We start from the raw sequence: 22,229 nt of genomic DNA, 5'->3' as shown, positions 1-22,229 counted from the left end.
TGTGGGAGTGTGGCTTGAACTTGACAAAAAGCAAAGTAAAGATGTTGTTTTTTTCCTTTAAACTTTTTATCTATTTCATTTTGAACCCATTTTCAAAAAGGACACCGTCATCTCTTTTCACAGTAAAGATCTACATGATTTGCTTACTTGCACTTTATTTTTATTATGGATCCAAACCAAAGCCCCTGCAGCAAACTCCTGCTGTAACATTCAGCAGAGTTTAGTATTACACTTAAGGAACCTCGTAATATAGAAAGTCATTTCCTTTCTATCATCTCCTTTTAATCAGCTTTCAGCTACAAAGTGGCTCCAATTTAGCCTCATCTATAAATGTCCATATTTAAGTAAGTCCCACTCAGCTGAATTAACAGAGAGGCTGGTTAAATCTTTAAAGGTGTACAGTCGGACCAGGCTGCAGCTTCAGCCTTGTGATGTAGCTGCATTAAACTAACCGCATGGCAGAGAGCTTCTCCCCTTTCCTCCAGTCCCACAGCACGATGGTGTGATTGTCATCCAGGCCGACCGAGGCCAGACGTTTACCATCCGCTGTGGAAGAAAAAAAAAATCCCTTTAGCACATTGATGATAAGAAAACCAGTCCCCACTTTGCTGTACTGAAGTTTAGTTCTCATTAGCAACATAAAAGCCCTCCAGCAGTTTGATCTGCAGCAGGCGGTTCAGTGATCTCTGCCACTCGTCTATCTGGGCCTAATTAAAGACAGAGAGATGAGGAGCTCTACCTTAATGCTGCTAAGACAACCGTGACTAGAAGAAAGCAGAAATAGATTTTTCAGTGTTGTTTCTGAATTATTAGCCTTGTGAATTAATCAGTTCAATTCCTTACAAGGTTTTTTCTAGCTTGAAAAATCAGAATATGTGTGTGTGTGTAGCCTGCTTTACAAAAGTTTTAACATATCTCACGTTGCTACTAAGAACTACCTTCGATGAAAATGCAAAAATCCATATTCATTTTAAAATTCATTGCAGAATTTTTATTCTCTTCCCTCTGAAACCAGTTAGAAAAGAGACAAGCTTATGGCATCTCTTGTCAGATCAGACAAATAGAACTTAACTAAAAATAAGTTATCTTTGTCTACTAAAAAAGATATATAGTGTTGTTATGTGCTTCGGGCACATTAGGATTTTTGTCTATTTATTTTCTTTGTTTTCTTACAGACTTTAGTTGAAGGATCTTTTGTTAATATATTTTGGGATTCTTTTAGCGAGTTAATTACGTTAATTTGTGGTGCTGTCGTCCGCCTATAAATAGGCTGGCTTTCAGCATGTTGGGGCGTTCCTTTCCAACTTCGCTTGGACGCCGCTTTTCCACCTGCTTCCACTTGTTCCATCGTGCGCGGTGCGCACTTGTCTTGTCGCTGCGGCCTGCAGCGGACGTTCCAGCCTGCCATGCGGTATTTTTGTTAACTGTTTCTTACTTTTTTCTTGAGGTTTTTGGCCTGGCGGGACCGGTTGTCCTGTTTTCGATTTTTCTTTTACTTAGGTTATTTTTGGCCTTTAGTCCGGTACTAGTAGGGGCTTCGACGGCCCTGTATAGGGTTGGCCCCCTGCTGTACCGTTTTATTCTGTTTGATCGGCCTGCCAGGTCCAACTTTCTGTTGTTACTTTGGGTTTCTATTTTTACTTTTTGGGGCACGGGATTTGAGGGCCTTTAACTCTTTTTCTCTTCTCAGAAAAACAGAAGAAGGCGAGCAAAGAAAAGTTAAAGAGGAGAAGATTTATTAATAAAATATCTTTTTTGAACCCTCATCTTTTGTCTCGTGTCCTCAAATATGTTGTGTCTTTGGTGGACGTAACATATTTATGGGGGCTTGTTTAAACATAGTGTGCCTTTAGAGACAGGTCGTGTCCTACGGTTGATTCTTGTTTATTGGCGGTTGTGCTGGGTTTGTGTGTGTTTTTGCGCAGCTGACGCGCGTTGCGCTGATTAATTGGAGCATTCGGTTCTGGTGGTGCTGTAGCTTTGTTTGTGCAGGGGTGTTCCTGATTTAGTATGGCTTGATTCCAGAGGTAGATATGGAGTTTGACCTGGATGAGTTTGTTCGAGGGCCCACTTTGGATATTTTGCGTAAATGCACAAAGGATCAGTTGCTGTTAATAGCCGAGCATTTCAAGGTTACCGTAGATAAACGTTTTAAGAGAGGAACAGTTGAAGCTGAGTTGTTAGAAGCACTGGTGCAGTTAGGAATTTTTCCTGCTACAGTTTTACCGAAAAGACCTGTTGGATCGCCATCGAAGGCTTCGTTGAAAGATGACCCGGTGCGTTTGAAGGAACTGGAAGTTGAATTGGGTCGGCTTGCTTTGAGAGAAAAGGAGCTGCATCTTGAACAGCGACGATTAGAGATACAAGCCGAACTGCGTTTGAAGGAACTCGAGCTTGGTGCTGGGTCTTCACAACCCAAATCGAAAGATTTTGACGTGAGTAGAAATGTTCGCCTGGTTCCTCCATTTAATGAGCGGGATGTTGATAAATACTTTACTTTATTTGAAAGAGTGGCACTCACACTTAAGTGGCCCAAAAATGTGTGGACTTTGTTGTTGCAGTGTGCATTAAGTGGCAAAGCGCAGGAGGCATATGCGTCTCTTTCTGTGGCTGATAGCCTTGACTTTGAAAAAGTTAAAAGTGCTGTTTTGAGGGCATATGAACTAGTACCGGAGGCTTATCGTCAGAAATTTCGTAAGTTAAAAAAACGCTACAATCAAACTTATGTGGATTTTGTTAGAGATAAGGAAATTCTCTTTGATCGTTGGTGCGCTTCTAAGAATATTGCTGATTTTGCGCAGCTTAAGCAACTTATTTTGTTGGAAGACTTTAAAAATAATTTGCCTGAGAAAGTTACCACCTATTTGAATGAAAATAAAGTCTCAAATGTGTCAGAAGCTGCGGTGCTCGTTGATGAGTACATGTTAACGCACAAAAGTAATTTTGAGCGCTCACATCTCTTTGGTAAGTTTGACCACTCTGAAAATAATGGGAAGGAGTGTGCCAAAACTGCCCCGCTTGTTGAAACAGATATATCTGCTGTGCTCGGTGGCGTTGAAAGCAAATCGGATAACAGGTTGGAATTAAAAACTAATGGGACGTGTTTTTATTGTAAAAAGAGAGGACACGTTATAGCCAATTGCCCGGTTTTGCAGAAAAGGAACACTAAGCCCGTCGCTCTAATTAAAACTGTGAAAGGCGATGCTCATTCTCTTTCGACACAGCCTTGTGAGTATGCTGATTTTAAGCCTTTCATTATGGATGGGTTTGTTTCTTTGTCTCTAACTGGTGAAAAGATCCCTGTAAAAATATTACGAGACACTGCTGCCTCTCAATCTTTTATTATGGAGGGAATCTTGCCGTTGAATAACGACACTGCGATTGGTTCTGATGTTCCAGTGCGTGGTTTTGGCATGCAAGACATCTGCGTTCCTCTGCATAAAATCGTGATCCAGTCTGAGCTGTGGTCTGGTGACGCTGTGGTTGGGGTGCGTCCTAGTTTTCCAATAGCGGGCGTCTCCATGATCATGGGCAACGATTTGGCTGGGGGTCGAGTGTTGGTTACCCCGGAGGTTACACCTGTTCCGGTGTTGAGCGACTGTCCAGATGCGCTCGCCCGTAAATTCCCAGATGTTTTCACGTCATGCGCAGTTACACGTGCAGCACTTAAACGTCATCAAGACGAGAGTAAAGATGAGTTTGACTTGAGTGGAAGTTTTTTGTTCAACGCTGAATCCGAACATGTTCCAGTGAAGCAACCTGTGGAGGATGACATGTTGGATGTGAATACACTATCAAGGTCTAGGAAGCAGTTGATCGAACTCCAGAAAAATGATAAAAGTTTGGAGTCATTGTTCGGCGATGCATTAACTGATAAGCCTGACTCCATTTCTACTGGCTATTTTTTGGATGATGGTCTTCTGATGCGCAAATGGACCCCTTTGAATGTGTCTCCTGTTGAAGAGTGGAGTGTGGTGAAGCAGATTGTTGTTCCATCTCCATATCGTTCAGAAATTTTGCGATTGGCACATGATAATCCGTTAGCGGGTCACCTTGGCATCAGAAAGACCTATGATCGCATTTTGCGTCATTTCTTTTGGCCAGGATTGAAGAGCGATGTCGTGCGCTACTGTAATTCGTGTCACTTTTGTCAAGTATCTGGAAAGCCGAATCAGACGATTTCTCCTGCTCCTTTGTATCCCATCCCAGCCATCACCGAACCATTTGAGAGAGTATTGGTTGACTGTGTGGGTCCGTTGCCTCGAACCAAAGCGGGGAATAAGTTCTTAGTGACGGTGATGTGCACCTCTACTCGTTTTCCAGAGGTTTTTCCGGTGCGTAAAATAACTACGCCCATGGTGGTTAAAGCATTGACAAAGTTTTTTTCATTGTTTGGTTTACCTCGGGTTGTGCAGACTGACCAGGGGTCTAACTTCATGTCTAAGGTTTTTGCACAGGTTTTACATCAATTGGACATAAAGCACTGTCATTCCAGCGCTTATCACCCAGAGAGTCAGGGCGCACTCGAGCGTTTCCATCAAACTTTAAAAACAATGCTTCGCACCTACTGTTTGGAGTTTGAAAAAGACTGGGATGAAGGTGTACATTTACAAATGTTTGCCATTCGGGAGGTGGTTCAGGAGTCTCTGGGGTTTTGCCCGTCGGACTTGGTATTTGCTCACACTGTTCGCGGCCCTTTAAGGCTGTTGAAAGAGAAGTGGTTGTGTGACAAATCTGACCAGAATTTGTTAGATTATGTTAGTAATTTCCGGCTGAAGTTGAATCGTGCGTGTGAGATTGCTAGAGAGAATCTTAAAACTGCACAGGCTAAAATGAAGTCCTTGTTTGACAGAAGGGCTGTTTTGAGAGTTTTTCAGCCTGGGGAGAAAGTGTTAGCGTTGCTTCCGGTTCCTGGTTCCAGCTTGCAAGCGCGCTATAGTGGGCCTTATACAATCACGAGAAAGGTTGGTGATCGTGACTATCTGATCTCTACTCCTGATCGGAGGCGCACTTCACGCTTATGTCATGTGAACATGCTGAAGCCGTACGTCGAACGTGCATCTGCTCTGCATAAATCTATCAGTTGTGTTTCCAGTGAACGAGATGACGCAGGTGTCGGGGCAGCTGCAGATGCACGGGAGGAGCTGTCCGGTGCTGAACCTGAAGGTGACATTTTCTCCCCGGCTGTTACTGAGGGGAGGGTTCCAAATTCAGCGGTTTTGGGGAACTTGCCTCTCTTGTTGTCCCATCTTGACTTTTCCAAACAGGCTGATGTAGTTCATTTGATCCAGTCTCATAGGTCTCTGTTTGCAGATATTCCCACTCAGACTCGTGTGCTCAGCCATGACATTGACGTTGGTGATTCCAAGCCAATTAAACAACATCCGTACAGAGTGAACCCAGACAAACGGCGCCGTTTGCAGACGCAGGTGGAGTACATGGTGGAACATGGACTTGCTGTTGCCAGCAGTAGTGCGTGGAGTTCACCATGCCTCCTGACTGTTAAAGCCAATGGGGAGGACCGTTTTTGTACGGACTTCAGGAAGGTAAATGGGGTGACTAGGCCGGATTGTTATCCACTCCCTCGTATGGAGGATTGTGTGGACCATGTGGGGGCTGCCCAGTTCGTTACGAAGCTGGATCTGCTAAAGGGGTACTGGCAGGTGCCCTTAACGGCGAGAGCCCAGGTGATTTCCGCTTTTGTCACACCCGATGATTTCCTTCAGTACACCGTGATGGCTTTTGGGATGCGTAACGCCCCAGCGACGTTTCAACGGCTAATGAATGTTGTTTTGTTGGGTTTGTCATTCTGTGAGGCTTATTTGGATGACGTGGTGATTTGTTCTGCTACCTGGACTGAGCACGTTGACCATTTAAAAGCTGTTTTTACGCGTCTGAGTGAGGCTAATTTGACGGTTAATCTTTCTAAATGCCAATTCGGCCACGCGACGGTGACCTATCTTGGAAAAAGGGTGGGGGGAGGTCAGGTGCGCCCCGTTGAGGCTAAGGTAGAGGCTATTCTATCTGTCCCAGTACCCACCACTCGTACTGAGCTACGCCGCTATCTGGCGATGGTTGGCTACTACAGGGGTTTTGTAAAAACTTTTCCTCTGTAGCTGCCCCGTTGACAGACCTACTTAGCCCTAAAGTGGCTTTTATTTGGTCTGATCGGTGTCAATCTGCTTTTGAGCAAACTAAACATTTGCTGGTTAATGCTCCTGTGTTGTCTGCCCCTCGTTTTGATGTACCATTTAAGTTGGCTGTGGACGCTTGTGATTCTGGTGTCGGAGCTGTCCTGCTCCAGGATGGTACTGATGGGGTGGAACATCCAGTTGCTTATTTTTCTAAGAAACTGGATAAGTATCAGAGATGGTATTCCACCATTGAGAAGGAAGCATTAGCGTTGATCCTTGCTTTAGAACATTTTGAGGTGTATGTTGGAGGTTCTAGCGGATCTGTGGTTGTTTTTACGGACCATAATCCGTTAGTTTTTCTGGCTCGCATGCGTAATAAAAACCGCCGCTTGATGAACTGGTCTTTGCGACTCCAATCCTTTAACATCTCTATACAGCATGTTCGTGGTAAAGACAACGTGGTGGCCGACGCACTCTCGCGACTCTAGTCCCGTTTTTTTCTCTGAATGGGTTGAGTTTTTTTTTTTACTTCAAACCCCATTCAGAGTCTTTGGGTGGGGGTGTTATGTGCTTCGGGCACATTAGGATTTTTGTCTATTTCTTTTCTTTGTTTTCTTACAGACTTTAGTTGAAGGATCTTTTGTTAATATATTTTGGGATTCTTTTAGCGAGTTAATTACGTTAATTTGTGGTGCTGTCGTCCGCCTATAAATAGGCTGGCTTTCAGCATGTTGGGGCGTTCCTTTCCAACTTCGCTTGGACGCCGCTTTTCCACCTGCTTCCACTTGTTCCATCGTGCGCGGTGCGCACTTGTCTTGTCGCTGCGGCCTGCAGCGGACGTTCCAGCCTGCCATGCGGTATTTTTGTTAACTGTTTCTTACTTTTTTCTTGAGGTTTTTGGCCTGGCGGGACCGGTTGTCCTGTTTTCGATTTTTCTTTTACTTAGGTTATTTTTGGCCTTTAGTCCGGTACTAGTAGGGGCTTCGACGGCCCTGTATAGGGTTGGCCCCCTGCTGTACCGTTTTATTCTGTTTGATCGGCCTGCCAGGTCCAACTTTCTGTTGTTACTTTGGGTTTCTATTTTTACTTTTTGGGGCACGGGATTTGAGGGCCTTTAACTCTTTTTCTCTTCTCAGAAAAACAGAAGAAGGCGAGCAAAGAAAAGTTAAAGAGGAGAAGATTTATTAATAAAATATCTTTTTTGAACCCTCATCTTTTGTCTCGTGTCCTAAAATATGTTGTGTCTTTGGTGGACGTAACAAGTGTATAAAAGAAATATTTTTTGTGTATGTCAGTTGGAAATGAAAATAAAAAGATTTTACTGAACTTAAATTGAACCCTGGTGCTCAGAATATTTGGCAGCATGATTCATCACTATACTATTCTATCAAACCTTCGATTGCATTTTTTCATGACTTTTTGATTTTTTTTCCAGCAATGCCTTTCTTTCTGCCAATCTTCTATATAGCCTAGATTTGTAAGGGTGCAAAACTAATACATTAGCTGCCTTATTGACAGGTTCTCCTCCAGAGTTACTGGAGGCTTCTTGGCTGCTTCTCTGATTAATGCCCACCTTCCCTGGTCTGTCAGTGATGTGGGCGGCAAAATAAAGGTAGGACTGCAGTTGTCTTTCACTATTCGTATCCAAATGTCAGCTTATTAATTGTCCTATGAGATCTTTAAACTCCTGGCTTTTGTTGTATAGCCAAACAGGAGTGAGACCTGCCAATTACTTTATACCTTTCAGTGTTTTTCTTTAGTCTATTTGATGAGTAAACCTCAGTTTATAAACAAAACAGCTGTTTTTGTACTGAAATGCGATGACACTTCTACACAGTTTTTCAATCATTAGTTGTTGTTTTTTTTGCAAATATTTGTTTGTTGCAACAGATTTTATTTCCAGGTTTCAGAATAAAAGAGGTTTAAATGTAAATGTACGCCATCCACCATACGTTGGTCTTTCCATCTAGTTTTCAATAAAGTACATGAAGATTTTTTGAAATTTAAAATAAAAAATTAAGAAATCCTTTTTTTTTTATCTTTTTATTTTAATACTTTAACAAGGTAAAGTGTATATTCCATCTTGAATAATTGATCATTACCTGAGAAGTCGAGGGCACACACTCCTAGCTGGTGAAAACCCTTCAACACAGACATGGGTTTTAATGTGTCTGTGTCCCAGATGTGTACTGAGGAATCTCTGCCAACCTGGATAAAAAAAAAAAGAAAATCCAAGAATCTAATTAATAAAAGCAGGTGCAAATTAGAGATTAAGGTTATAGGGGAATAGAATCACCTAAAATTTGCTTCTTTTTTTTTTTTTTTTTACCAAAAAGCCTTACGTTCTGGTATTTACCTGTCCTGTTGCTACATAGTCTTTCAAAGGGTGGATAGCCAGACAAAGGATATCATCATCATGGCCCATGTAGAATCGTTGTGTGTTTTGTTGCCTGTTGTACACAACTCCTACAGCAGCTACATGGTAGACAATCTCCCCAGTTTGGGTGTAGAAAAGGTTGCTTCTGCAATCGTAGCCCCTGTAGCTATAATGAAACCATATAAGGACTGATGTTTGTGATAAAAAAACAGATGCAGCTCGGATGTAAAAGATTCATTTCATTTTTACCCATGTATGAAGTGCAGCTTGATACCATTCCCTGGTGCTCGTTCTCTTTTCTTCATTGCTGTTGTTCGATGTTTTTCTTTGCACTGCTCTTTAAGCTGAGGTAGATCTTCTTTATATACCTGAATGCGATTAAAATATATGTTTAAAGCTGCTAATAAAAGAACCTGATTTTTGCAAACTGTGTTTAAAGCTATGACAAACCTGCCGCCGATATGTGAGCTGTGTCTCTTGCTCAATTTCCGAGTCCATTTCAGGCACATCTGACTGATCAGAGTCGGATTCTTCGCTGTTAGAATCCGCCAAGGTCTCTGCAGAAGAGAAAACAAGTTTACATAAAAGCCTCAGAGGAAAAAAAAAACAAATCGACTACCCTGCCTCATTAGAAAAACCATCTAATACAAACAACAGCCAGTTTCCCTTGCAGTGCAGCTCGATCATGTGATAACACCACAACATCTCATATATATTAGGCTGTCATGCTTCATGGTGACAAACGCTGGAGACAAAATGTATAAAAACGCCGATGCAGCACAGCGAATCCTTGCCAAAGCTGGCAGCTTAGGGCGACTATTCACAAGATCCATTAGGAAAATTAAAAGGAAAGGCAGTTAGTATGTGGTGTAATTCCATAGAGCACAGCTATACCCTCCTTTAAGGAAAAATATGACTTGAGAATGACAAAGCAATTATACTTTCCAAGCTCCATTGGCTTTTATTGGATTGGTCTTAATTAATGCGACGGATGTTCCTTTGGTGCACTTTGAAAAAAATGACAGTTTGTTAAAAATAAACTATAGGGAGTAATCTGTCAGGTAGTTGAAAACATTTTTAATCTCTAAAGATTAAAGTCAAAATCCTGAGATTAAAGTCATAACTCTGACTTTTTTCCAATATTACACTGAAATAAAACTTAAAAATCAGTTAACTTTTTTTTTTTTTTTTTTTTAGTGGCCCTAATCCTCTTCCATAGAAGAAGAATTCACTATCAGAAAAAAAAAATGTAAACGATTATGAAATAAAATTTAACACCACTTTATTGATCAATTTTGCATTGGTTTATTTACATCATCATTGCTTTAAAATCTGATCACTGAAAACGGTGGCAGTCTAATATCACCTTGGGGTGCGATATGAAGAGCCTCTTTCGACTTTCTTTCAGGGATAAACTTCCACTGGAACACTGAGTGGTCGGCCCCACCAATCGTTACGACCCACTGGTAGTCATGTGACCATCTGACATTAGTTATGTGGGCTGAGTGACCTAAATACTTTTTGAATTTGGCACCTAAACTCCAAAGAAAAAAGACACGTTAGCAGAGTTTGACAGAAATATAATCAAAGAGGAATATATATATGTTTATATAATTCTTACCCTTTCTTATGCACGGGTATCGCATCAACTTAACCAATCCATAGTCGTCTGCAGTTACTAACACTTGGTTGTTAAAATTGGCATCAACAGAGTTGATGTCATTGATATCGGAGTATTTGGGCCATATTCCGTTGACCTCAGGCCCCAAAACACAGGTCCATGAAGCCCACTGTACCAGCTTCAGCTCCTCCTTGTTGGTCACCTCTTTCCCACCTCAACAGAAGACACTTTATCTCACAAAAACAGCTATGTCATTAAAACATCTAAGAAAAATGCGAGTTCATGGCTGTGGACTAACTTGGCATCCTGTAGAAGAGCCGTCTGCCGCTGCCGTCATTCGTCTGCAGGTATTTGCTGTCCGTAGTCCAGTCCATGTGTGTGATGAAGCTGTTAGAGGAAATGCACTCGCCCACTTTCTTGTACCTCTGCACCACTCCATAGATGTCCACTGTGTTCTCATTAGAGCCGACAGCCAAGTGAGCCCCATCGGGGGAGTACTTCAGCTCATGAATAGCCTCCTTCCGGTCCTTGACGTGTACCACTTCTGTCATGTCCCTAAGAAAAAGGAATTAAGTAGATAAAGAGCTTAAATGAAAAATAAATAACATAGCTACACATTTACAGAGGATTAAGAAGCAAAATGTATTTTTTGTCCTTTGTGGGACCAACCTGACTCGAAGAACGGTGAATGAGCCATCCTTCATTCCCAATGCAATGTGTATTCCATCAGTGCTCACAGCTGCACAGCGGATTGGCTCCTCCATGTTACATCGAGCAATCAATGCATGATCTATGAGGCTCCATATCCTTCAGAAACAGAAAGGTGGGAATAAATAGGAGTGAAATTACTCAGCCAGACACAATCAGCTGGAGCCAGACAGAAGAGTAAAAGTGAAGCGAATCTCTAGTCCTGAGTCACATCAAAGAAGCTACAAAAATATTATTTTTAACGAGATGTACATTTCTGTCTGATATGTCAATCAGAACACCAAAAAAACAAACAAAGAACTACAATTTTCTTTTTGGGGTTACACTAGCTATTGTACTGTTTATTCAGCCAGACTGTTCACTCTGTTATAATTCACAGCTCCAATGTTAAATAAAAAAAATAGATTGTGAAATGAAGAAATACCTAGAAGTTTAAAAAATGGTTTAACTCTACTAAGTTAATAATCTTAAAATCAATTCCATAAATGTACTTAAACCTAGTTAAAAGGTAGCCAAGTCAAATGAAACTGGTTGCATAGGTTAGATACTGTACATCATGAAGCGTTATGTTTCATCCCTGGTCAAGAAGCTCTAACTCACCAGTGTTTACTGTATACGACTGTTGGTGGGACTGCCCTGTCCACCCCAACGTTTTACCACTTGTATCTTTTTATTTCTAAAGCTATCTAGGGTTTATCCCCCCTATTTCTTGTCTCTTATTGTTAGAAAACTTCCTGTTGGTCATTCATCTGTAAAGTCCGCTCTTCATCTGTTTTTTTATGTCTTTATAGAAATTAATTGTCAATCCTTCTGGAGATATGTTTACGTAAGGCTGTCCTACATGCTTGTCCCTAGACAGCCATAGTTTTCTGAGCATGCGCACTTTCAGGCGTATATCTGTGGTGAGCTACGGTTTCAGACAGTCATTGAAGCTCACATTTCTCACCACAGTTCTTTAAAAATGTGAGAGGGTCTTAAGAGAAAAAGTGTCGACTAAGTGTATGAGAAGAAAAGAAAGGCCTCAGAAGAGGCAGATATATCCCAGAATTCTTTGAGCGGAGAGCTCTCTCCACAAAGCATTATGGGATTTGCTGTCACAGCTGCCTGCCTCATTATTGGCTGTCTCTACCTGACAGCGGGGACTAATAACAAAGATGGTGCAGGCACCTTACAGTGGAGCAGGAGTTACGTGACCAACATAGAGCAAAACCACTGATCATCTGTCTGAACGGTCAGTTAACTGAGTTCACTATAAAGTCCACTATATAGTCCCCCGCTCTATATAGTGATTGAGGGATTTATGGGTTATGGCTCGTATGAGCTATGAGAACAGCAACTTTTAAACAGAGCGTGCACAAGGAGAAATGGGCTCCGGCATGCTCTTGCATGCCTTTAATAGGTGTTTCCTCTCGGGAGCGGGTACAGGGTTGTGCATGTGCATTTTTTTTTTAAGTGGAGAGGGCGGGTCTTTTAAAAAATTTGTGAAAATCCTTCAATACACCTTTAACCCCTTGAACCCTACGGACCCACCGGCGGGTCCAGCTGCTACGTGACCCCGTAATCTTACCAAACCCCCAGTATTGATGTAAAAAACATATTTGGCACAGTTTGGTGACATTTATGGATAAATGTGCCAAAATGTTCTCTCCGCCTAAGAAATTTCTCACTTATACCATTCTAAAATAAATATGATTCATCTGATTGAGTCCAAATTTGGTATATTTTTACACAACATTTAGATTTGAAAGTCTGTACTACTTTTTTGTGCTATAAATAATATTTTGGTAGTGTTTTGCAATGTTTATTTCAAAGAAAATTTTGGCGAGGTTCAAAAAATGCAAAATATTTTGTATTTTGTCCCTAATATTTCAGGCAGGGTCAAAGCTACAATGGTGCTGACACCAGAAAACCATTCTATGACATCTTACCTTTACAGACGTACCAAAAGTTTCTTCTTAAATCTAATAGCTTTGAGGCTATAAGTTATTTACTTTTGTGTGTTTTTGTCAGGCAGAAATTTATTTATACCCCCTTAGGGTGTAAGAGGTTGGTATTTTAGTTCTATTCTATATACATGGCTGTTTGATTGTGTTTTTCTTTGTATTATCTATATAGCATATATAGGTGGTTTTGATATGTAATTATTGGTATGTTGTTATTAGGTTTGCCCAGGTCTCTCTGGTAAAAGAGATTTGTCATCTCAAGAAAATAATAGCTGGTTAAATGAAAACAGGTTATAAAGTCTTTGAAATACCCTAAGAGAGTCAGAGAATATATCAATTCAAATTTTTTTTTTGATGTTACAAAATAAAGCAAATAAAGGAGCAGTTTTACCTGACTGAGCGGTCGTCACTTCCTGTCATGGCCAGAGGCTTGGTGGGGTGCACGGCCAGCGCCCACAGCTCGCCCTCACAGTGACCCTGCATGATGAGGAAGGGCTTGTTGCGGTCGTGAACCACCACTTCAAAGATCTCACTGTCCTGCGTCCCCACTAGGATGTGATCTCCACGCCAGCACACGCTGCGCACAGACAGCCCTATCCAAAATATTCACACACACAGTGGTTCAGGCAAACTGTGAAAACAGAAGAAACAAGAATAACAGCAAGCATGGGAGGGAGAGACAGATGTGCTGCTTTTACTGCCATTAAAAGAAGCACAAAAGCTGTTATAAAGACAGGACGTGATAATAGCCTCCTGCAGGCTAGGATGGAGATTTCTATAGGGTGATGAAACAAGTTGTCAGGCTGGTGTGCAACTTAATCTGAGTAATAAAGCTGCTGTCTAATGCATGATGCATGTGCTGCTCACATACAGGTCTGTGCAAAATGTTTTGGTTGTTTGAAGATGTTTTATTTTTACCTATCATGCAGGACATATAACAAGATTACAGTAACCTTAAACACTCAATTAGAACAGGATGAAAACATTATCGGATTTGCATTGTTTATTTATGAATTCATGCAGTAATGCAAATGAAACCAGGTGTTTTGAAAAGCCCTTTTATTAAAAAAGGCATCTGGAAGATTATTGTGATAGATCTAACCTGATAGTGTAGTGGTAAAACTCTTGCTGCCAAATATGCTGTCCCCCAGAGCTCAATTTAAGTTCAGTAAATTCTTTTGCTGAATTTGCCCACTGACGGACATAAAAAGATTATTTCTTTTATGTTCTATTCCTCTTTGGTTTCATTAGCAGACAAATGTACCTTAAGGTTAGTTCATTTTGATAGTCTGAACTTCTCAGCAGTTGTCAGCAGTTAGAAAATCCTTTTCAAACTGTACAAATGCAATGAAATTGTTGTCTCCTTGTTTAACCTATATTTTAAATTTAATAAAGATTTTTGCAATTTCACCATAGGAAGATCTTAGAGGTTAGGTACGGTAATTAATTTGTGGGGTTAAACAAGCCAATAATTGCTTCTACCACCAGTTTGAAATCTTTCTGGGGATTCTTAATGATTTTTTTCATTGTGCAGTTCCACACTCTGAAAAAAAGATACAACTCCAGCTTAAATGAATTGCTTCAATTGGTAAAAATAAAAAGTTTCAACTTAAGTGATTCAATTATTTGAAGCAATTCATTTAAATGAATGGAGCAACATTTTTTTATAGTGTAACTTATTAATAAGCATTGTAGCTCTGTCTGTATGTTTGGATTTTGTCCCTTTGCTGGAAGGTGAAGCTCTGCTCTAGTATCCAGAACTCTACCATTAGTTCTGAGCAGCCTTCCTTTACCTCTGAGTATAATACTCCCTTTACCATGCTTCGCTGTAGTGATGACATATTAGGGTGTAAGGGCCTGCTCTTCAAATGCTTTGTGTGTATTAACCTTCTCCAGGCAGATGTTGCAGATTTGCAACAGCTAAATGCCTCTTAGCTAATTACTCCACATCCATATTTTAAGAGCTTTTGTTAATCAGAAGTACAACAGAAGGACTTAGTTGTGGATTTGCAGCAAACAGTTTTTCTCCAGCTCACCAGATATCACTACTGACTCACTTTCAACATGGCTGAGTCCTTGCTGTCACTGAAACAGATTTTCTAAGCACCAATTTCATTTAAGTATCACTACCAATTTCCATTATTTTGAAATCAATACTACATAAGATGAATCATGAATGTGTATAGATGTGACACGTGCCAATTTGTAGATTTGATCTCCTCTGGGTTTTTTAGCTGAGGCATCTCGATTTCAATGTTGTGGATTCGCAACGTGTGCCCAAACAGGTACCAACTTAATTTCAGCCTGAGAGGGTTAACACATGTGCAAACTTTGTGTTTGTATTAACAGAGCAGATCTTTATACAAGTTGCTAAGAGATTAATAGAGTTTGTAGAGTTTGCCCCTCTCCCCAGCCACTTGGGCCAGCTCCTCCAGGGGAATCCCAAGGTGTTTCCAGACCAGCAGAGAAACATTGTCCCTCTAGCGTGTCATGGGTCTCTCCCTGGGTCTCCTCATGCTGGAACGTGCCAGAAACACCTCACCAGGAGGCATCCTAAATAGATGCCCGAGCCACTGGCTCCTCTCGACGTTGAGGAGCAGCGGCTCTACTCTGAGTCCTCTCCTGATGACTGAGCTCCTCTATCTCTAAGGCAGAGCTCAGACATTCTACGGGAAAGCTCATTTCGGCCGCTTGTATGCGGGATCTCGCAGATGAGGGAAGGAACATAGATCAACTGGTGAATCGAGAGCTTTGCCTTTTGGCTCAACTGACCGGCACAGCACCCGCTTCACGGCAGACGGCACGCAAATCCACATGTGGATTGAGAGATTAACAGGAGAAGTTGATATCTCATTAAATTATTATGAGTCTACCTTAGTTTGAAGTATGATGGGTCAAGCTGTTGCTGTGACGAGTTGGTGGAGGTAAATCCAGCTGTTAGGAGCATGAATTTTACTGTGGCTCTTTCTGATAGAGGGAACTGTTATGGTGGTGATGGAGGTTTTATGATTGATGGTTTATATTAAAATTTTGTTATTTTCATCTTTTTTATCCCTCCTTTACCTTTGTTTGTAGCACTTTGAGATTCTTATCTTAAGTGCACTATAAATAATGTTAATAAGGGTTGTATCGTTATTTCTTTTTTTAATAATCATTATCATTTGGTTATAAGTTTATTTATCTTTAACAGCCACTCTCAGACCTGTAGTAATACCAGCAACTTGCTCTTTTAAAGGGAGTCTGCACAGCGTAGGGTTAGCACCTATAATCTCTGTATTCTTTCTTTTTTCGTTTTGCTCACACAATTTAACCTGCCATTATTTGATGACATAGAGTTTTGTATTTATGCCAAAGGGTGCTGATTTGGTTTCATATGACCAGAATATCTCATTTAACACATTTTCTCTTTCCCCAACATTGCTTGTGGCAAACTGTAAAGAGATCTTATTATTTTTTATTATTGCCACTATTACCCAAAGGCCAGCTCTGTGTCGTTTAAAACTAACAGGTAACCTTACTTAAGCAAATGCTTCAGTGTTGCCCTCTGGCTGCTTTGCAGCTACTTATTTTTTATTTTAGAAATATCAGCGTAAAGGGGTCAGAAACTCAGACTTTACATGCAAACAACTTAAAAAGAATAATAACATACTTCATCATACATCACAGCTATGCACAACCTTGTAATGATATATCACATTAAATCCCAGCAAAATGCATTAATGTTTGGATGTTATTATGTACCAGAATGTGAATAAAAATAAAGATATGAATACTTTGAGAGGTACTGTTAAAGCCAGAGCTGCCTTAGTTTGATTTGGTCTTTTCTGCTCTTTTCACTTTAGTGGATTTATTGAAACACCAAATGAATACAGATTTTTTTTTCCTTTTAACATTTCACCTTTTCCACACAACGTTAAATGAGGATGGGAATGGTACAGAGTGGAAATAAACTGCCACAGACCTTCTTACAACCAGAGAGAGCTGAGTAACAATGGAGACTGCTACAAACAGACTGAAATGGGAATTAATCTCCACCCTCCGTAATGTTACCCACCTCGACTATTTTCACCTCTAGCTACTGTTACGTCCATTAAGTAAAGGAGAAACAGAAACAAGAAGGATAATGGTTAGTAAACCAAACAGAAATTTGGAAAGACTTTTTTATTGACATCCAACAGTGTTTGTACGTAGATTTATGGGATTATTTCAGCGCCTCAGAGAACACAGTTTGTTTTGCTGCTCTTCTGCACCCTCATTAAACAAAAATAGGTAGGCGGTTTGACATCACCTTTATATCCTTGGTCTGTTTCCCTGAGATCGATGACAGTAATTGGTTTGAAATTGAGATCCCATAGCCGGACGCAGCCGTCCCGTCCCCCTGTAGCGAAGCCCTCTTCGCAGGCATTCATGCTGAAAATCCCTGACTGCGGAAGAAAAATGACAGGCTGTCAGTGAGGATCTGCACAGCAGACAGGGGGGACGACACAACCAGTCCCAGCTATGCCCAGTCATTTGCTAAAAAAGCCTTTAAAAATTGCAAACATGCAACTTTGGCCTCACAGGAGCAGGAGATTTTACTTCAATTGCTTTTTTTTTTCATGTTCCACTCTAAGTACTAATAATAGTCTTTTCTTTCGGCTAAAGCCCTGAGCATTAGCAGACCCTTTTGCTGAAGCTGTAGTAAGAAACACAGAAATACAGACAGCAGAAATGACGATGTACTGTAGTTATTATCCCCTCCCCCCCATTTACCTACCCCCCCTCCCATCCAGCTGTTGATCCCATAGATATAATTTAATCCTGTGGAGCAAAAAGCTGATCCTCCTCCTCTGAGCAGAATCAAATGAAGCAAGCATGCATGGCTCCAGCTTTTAACTGGTTCACTAGATATGTTTAACTGCGATCCTTATGTTGCAACATTTTTCTATATCCATCTGTATATGTCACTCCGATACCATGTAACATACTCAGTGTGCAGCTTGTATGACAAAGTAAATTTGCTTTTATCTATATGGGGGGTTATGATTTGCTGGTGTTAAGGTCTAAGGTGTGAATGGGGAACCGATGTGTTAAATTTAGTGTTATTGCAATTCCACTGTCTCATACTGGCAGATGGATGGTCAACATACCTCCTTAATGGAGGTATAAGAGTGCCAATGCTTAGTGTCATATCCAGAGGCTGTGATTTAAAAGATAGACCAAGTAGTTCTGCAGAGGTGCAGAATCAGCCAGTCTGAGCTCGGACCAAACGCTGCAAGCTGCATGGATTACTAGAACCATGGCCTCATGCGATCAGGATAAACTTATTTGCTTCAGATTGTATCCACTGTGTGTGGCGCCGACCAGGTGAGGAGTATGCAGAGACAGAGGAGCATTCACTCATGTCATCACATAGGTGTGGAAAAGGATTCAAGTAAAACCATTGAAACTCTACTCTACATGGTATCAAAGTGTGATGTCTTCTGGGTTGTCGGATGAAAATATATGATAAAAAAGCTATATTTACATTTCTACCTTTTATTAATGTATTTTTTCACTTCTGTACGTTTTAACATACCCCGTGAGCTCCTTGTATTGTCCTCATCAGATTGATGCCTTTCCAGACGTAGATGTCCCCATTCAAGGCCCCTGAATACGTGACTTCGTCTTTGGCGCAGGCGAGGCAGAGGATGGTTTGGAGATCCCCCGTTTTGCCAAAAACACCACGTTTGGGTGTGAGAGCATTACCACATAACCCCCAAAACTGAAAAAAACAAAACAAAACAGACAGTCAAACATTATACAAATTAATATCTGCAAAACATTTCCACCTTTACTGTAATGCAAAATGTATTGCTTACAATTTAATTGAAAACCAACCAAATACGTCAGGGGTGCAATAACAATCCTTCAGTTTGTGTGCTGAAATCTGGTTAATTCACAAAGCACATTTTAAAAAAAACTCAGAGTTTAATCAAAGGGCTGCACAAAAGTAAGATTGATAAAAGAAGTTTAAACCAAAACATGAAACTAAAATAAAATTTAAAAAACACTGACTTCAAACAAAGACAATAAAAAAAAGCAAATCACACTTGGGAAAATGCTATTTAAAAACAGAATTTCTTAAAGAGTTTGAAAAACATGTAGCAATGACATCTGATTAACAATTAGACCTGCTTAAAAATATGGGAGCAGAAACAGAAAACATTAAATCAGACCAAAGTCTCTTGTTTTTGGGACAAATGGCCTGAAGATAAAAATGTAAGTAAACAAGAGAGGTATAGATAAGCAAGATCATTTAGGTATTTATATCCCTTAAATATTATTCCGTTAGCGCATTCCATACCATCCGCATTTGATATCCGCATCTAAGTTTGTGCAAACCTACATCAAAAACTGAAGAAACAGCAAAAAGTTCCCCTGTACAAATGGGAACTTTCCAGATATTTTTTTGTTTTATCTTTTAGCATGAGATGTATTTTTGCAAAAAAAAAAGCAAAGCACATAACAGACTAATATATATATTCTTCTCAAAGTGAAGAGCATTATGGACAACAGTGATCATCCTCTTCAGAAGATTTTATAAACAACAACAGAGTGTCTTCAGTCATTGGCTTCTCCAGTAGTGGTGCAAGACAGACCGCCATAGAAGATCCTTCCTGCCTAACAAAATAAAAAAAATGGAATATCTTTTACCTGGGCTTTGGGGGAGGCGCAGCTGAGGCTTTACAAGGTGTTTTTTTTAATTATTATTATACATAAAAAATTATGCTATGGTATAATGATACCAAATGTTTAACCATTTTTAGCCCTGATCCCAAAAGATGTTTGACACAAAAAACCACTCTGCACATCATTGGAGGAACATCATACCCTCAGTAAACCACGGTGGAGGCTGTATCATGCCCTGGGGATGTTTTTTGTTTTCTCTCAACTGGAGCAAGCAGCATTTGTCAAAAACAGAATTATAACCTGTCATGATCGGTACACTAATGTGACCCAATTATGCAGAACACCACGACACAGGAAACAGATGAAAAGTTAACAGAGTTTATTGAAGACAATCCAACGATAGTATGTTCTGGTTATGGTCCTGGGCAAACGGGTTCACCGGAGTCTGTGAGGAAGACAGTTAGTTAGCTGGGCTCTTAGCGGTTTGTTCTTTGATAGTCTCTGGTTTGTACCTTGTGGGTCCTTGAATGGATCTTGGAGAGGAAGGTTGTTGGAACTGGAGAGAGTCTGATTAGCTGAGTCCGTTAGCTGCTTCAGCGTCTTGCTTCTGAAAGGTAGCTGACCTTGACTTAGGATCTCCAGCTCTTGGTCCAGAGCTGCAAGAGAATCCAGGGGAAGTCTTCAGGTTTGGCTCTGAGGGCAGGCTCGGTGGGTTAAGTTCTTCCAGAGCTTCACGAAGGAGGATCAGATTTTCCTGGAAAAACAGAGACAAGATTAGGATCCTGTCAGGATCTCAGAGCAAGCAAAAGTTCTCAGAGGTTCAGGGCTTAGGTGCTAACCAACTGGCTCAACACTGCGGCGTTGAGGCAAGGTCTGAAGACAGCTTAAGTAGAGGGTCCTCCTGATGATGGTAACGAGCAGCAGCTGTGCAGAGGGCTCTGCTCAGGAGGATCCACAGCGGACTCTGCTGGAGAAGAGAGGTACTTCTCCAGCTTCCAACAGTACCCCCCCCTCAACGACCGCCCCTTGGCGGTCCGGAGGAAGTAGATGGGCAGGAACGCTCATACTCCTCGATCAGGGAAGGATCGAGGATGTAAGAGCCGGGAACCCACTGACGGTCTTCAGGTCCGTAGCCCTCCCAGTCGACGAGGTACTGCCAGCCGCGACCTCGCCGACGGGAGTCCACGATGCGACGGACGGTGAATGCAGGGTGACCATCGACTTCCAGGGCGGGTGGTGGGGAGTCGGAAGGCGGGCACAGAGGGCTAGAGACTACGGGCTTGACCTGAGACACATGAAAGGTGGGATGGATGCGTAGACTCGGAGGTAGCTGGAGACGGACTGCGGAGGGACTGATGACCTGGGAAACCTTAAACGGACCGATGAATCTGGGAGACAGTTTCCGAGACATTCCCTTGAGGGGAATGTCCCGGGTAGACAGCCATACCTCCTGTCCGATGGTGTACTCAGGAGCGGGACGTCTCTTAGAGTCGGCAAAACGTTTGGAGGTTTCTGATGATCTGTTGAGAGTGGTGATGGTTTCCTTCCAAACCCTTTGACAGCGGCGGATGTGTTGGTTGATCGTCCTGACTGATATCTCCTTTTCATCTGCGGGAAAAAGTGGTGGTTGGTATCCATGACTGACCTGAAATGGTGACTGGCCGGTGGAAGCGGATCTCTGGGAGTTATGGGCGTACTCAATCCAAGGGAGATACTGGCTCCAGTCGGTGGGGTTGTTGGAAGTTAGGCAGCGGAGGGTGGATTCAAGGTGCTGGTTCATGCGCTCGGTCTGACCGTTGGATTGTGGATGATAACCTGAAGTCAAAGCAGACTTACAACCCAGAGCTGAACAGAAGGCTTTCCAAACTTGTGAGATAAATTGAGGACCACGGTCTGATAGGATTTCCTGGGGAATGCCATGTAATCTGAAGACGTGTTTCACGAGAAGCTGAGCAGTCTGGAATGCCGAGGGGAGCTTCCTGAGAGGGACTAAATGACAGGACTTGGAAAAACGGTCAACGATGGTGAGTATTGTGGACATACCTCGAGAGACGGGGAGACCAGTGACGAAATCTATGGCAATGTGGGACCATGGACGTGAAGGGATCGGAAGAGGTTGAAGCAGACCAGAGGGTGGCTGATGCGAGGCCTTGTTTCTAGCACAAATGGGGCAGGCCAGCACATATTCCTTTACGTCCCTGTGGAGAGTGGGCCACCAGAAGCGTCTGGTGATGAGAGCGATGGTTCTACTGACTCCAGGGTGAGCCGAGAATTTGGCAGTGTGCATCCATTGAATGAGCCTGGACCTGACGGAAGACGGGACATAAGTTCTGTTAGCCGGACCGTTACCTGGGTCGGGTTCCGTGGCCAGGGCGGAGTTAATGAGATCGGAGATCTCCCAGTTCATGACTCCCACAGTACAAGAGGCCGGGAGGACTGGCTCTGGAGTCTGGGGTTGATCGACGGAGTATAGGCGCGAGAGGGAGTCTGGTTTCACATTCTTTGATCCGGGTCTGTAGGAGATAACGAGATTAAATCTGGAGAAGAAAATGGACCACCTGGATTGACGAGGATTGGCCTGTTTGGCAGACTGGATGCTAGCAAGGTTCTTGTGGTCAGTCCAGACTAGAACCGGGTGCTCAGCTCCCTCTAACCAGTGTCTCCACTCCTCCAACGCCAACTTAATGGCTAATAGTTCTCGATCTCCAACACCGTAGTTCTGTTCTGCTGATGAGAGTCTGCGGGAGAAAAAAGCACATGGATGAATCTTTAGATCTGAGTCGAGTCTCTGGGAA

The 22,229-nt window shown here is 41.9% G+C and overlaps 1 protein-coding gene across 8 annotated transcripts in view; it reads right to left on the bottom strand.

Moving 5' to 3' along the window:
- Nucleotides 1-22,229, bottom strand: part of eml5 (EMAP like 5) — a 73,194-nt gene that overhangs the window by 23,522 nt on the left and 27,443 nt on the right. For 4 of the 8 annotated variants that reach the window (XM_038291491.1, XM_038291486.1, XM_038291488.1 and 1 more), the window contains exons 5-17: nucleotides 18,341-18,526; nucleotides 17,072-17,207; nucleotides 16,838-16,861; nucleotides 13,175-13,376; nucleotides 10,802-10,939; nucleotides 10,431-10,687; nucleotides 10,133-10,345; nucleotides 9,878-10,045; nucleotides 8,962-9,068; nucleotides 8,761-8,879; nucleotides 8,491-8,677; nucleotides 8,237-8,342; nucleotides 453-546 (exon numbers count right to left, since the gene is read on the bottom strand). In XM_038291491.1, the coding sequence (XP_038147419.1) occupies nucleotides 453-546; nucleotides 8,237-8,342; nucleotides 8,491-8,677; nucleotides 8,761-8,879; nucleotides 8,962-9,068; nucleotides 9,878-10,045; nucleotides 10,133-10,345; nucleotides 10,431-10,687; nucleotides 10,802-10,939; nucleotides 13,175-13,376; nucleotides 16,838-16,861; nucleotides 17,072-17,207; nucleotides 18,341-18,526 (1,937 nt within the window). The remainder of the gene's footprint in view (nucleotides 1-452; nucleotides 547-8,236; nucleotides 8,343-8,490; nucleotides 8,678-8,760; nucleotides 8,880-8,961; nucleotides 9,069-9,877; nucleotides 10,046-10,132; nucleotides 10,346-10,430; nucleotides 10,688-10,801; nucleotides 10,940-13,174; nucleotides 13,377-16,837; nucleotides 16,862-17,071; nucleotides 17,208-18,340; nucleotides 18,527-22,229) is intronic. The other 4 variants (XM_038291489.1, XM_038291490.1, XM_038291487.1 and 1 more) reach the window with 2 other exon arrangements.

This window comes from Cyprinodon tularosa, unplaced genomic scaffold (assembly GCF_016077235.1).
Source record: "Cyprinodon tularosa strain WSP-4 unplaced genomic scaffold, ASM1607723v1 ctg3, whole genome shotgun sequence".
In the NCBI taxonomy this organism is placed as follows: domain Eukaryota; kingdom Metazoa; phylum Chordata; class Actinopteri; order Cyprinodontiformes; family Cyprinodontidae; genus Cyprinodon; species Cyprinodon tularosa.
Note: the sequence above shows the minus strand (reverse complement) of the source record. Positions and strands in the feature narration are given on the sequence as shown.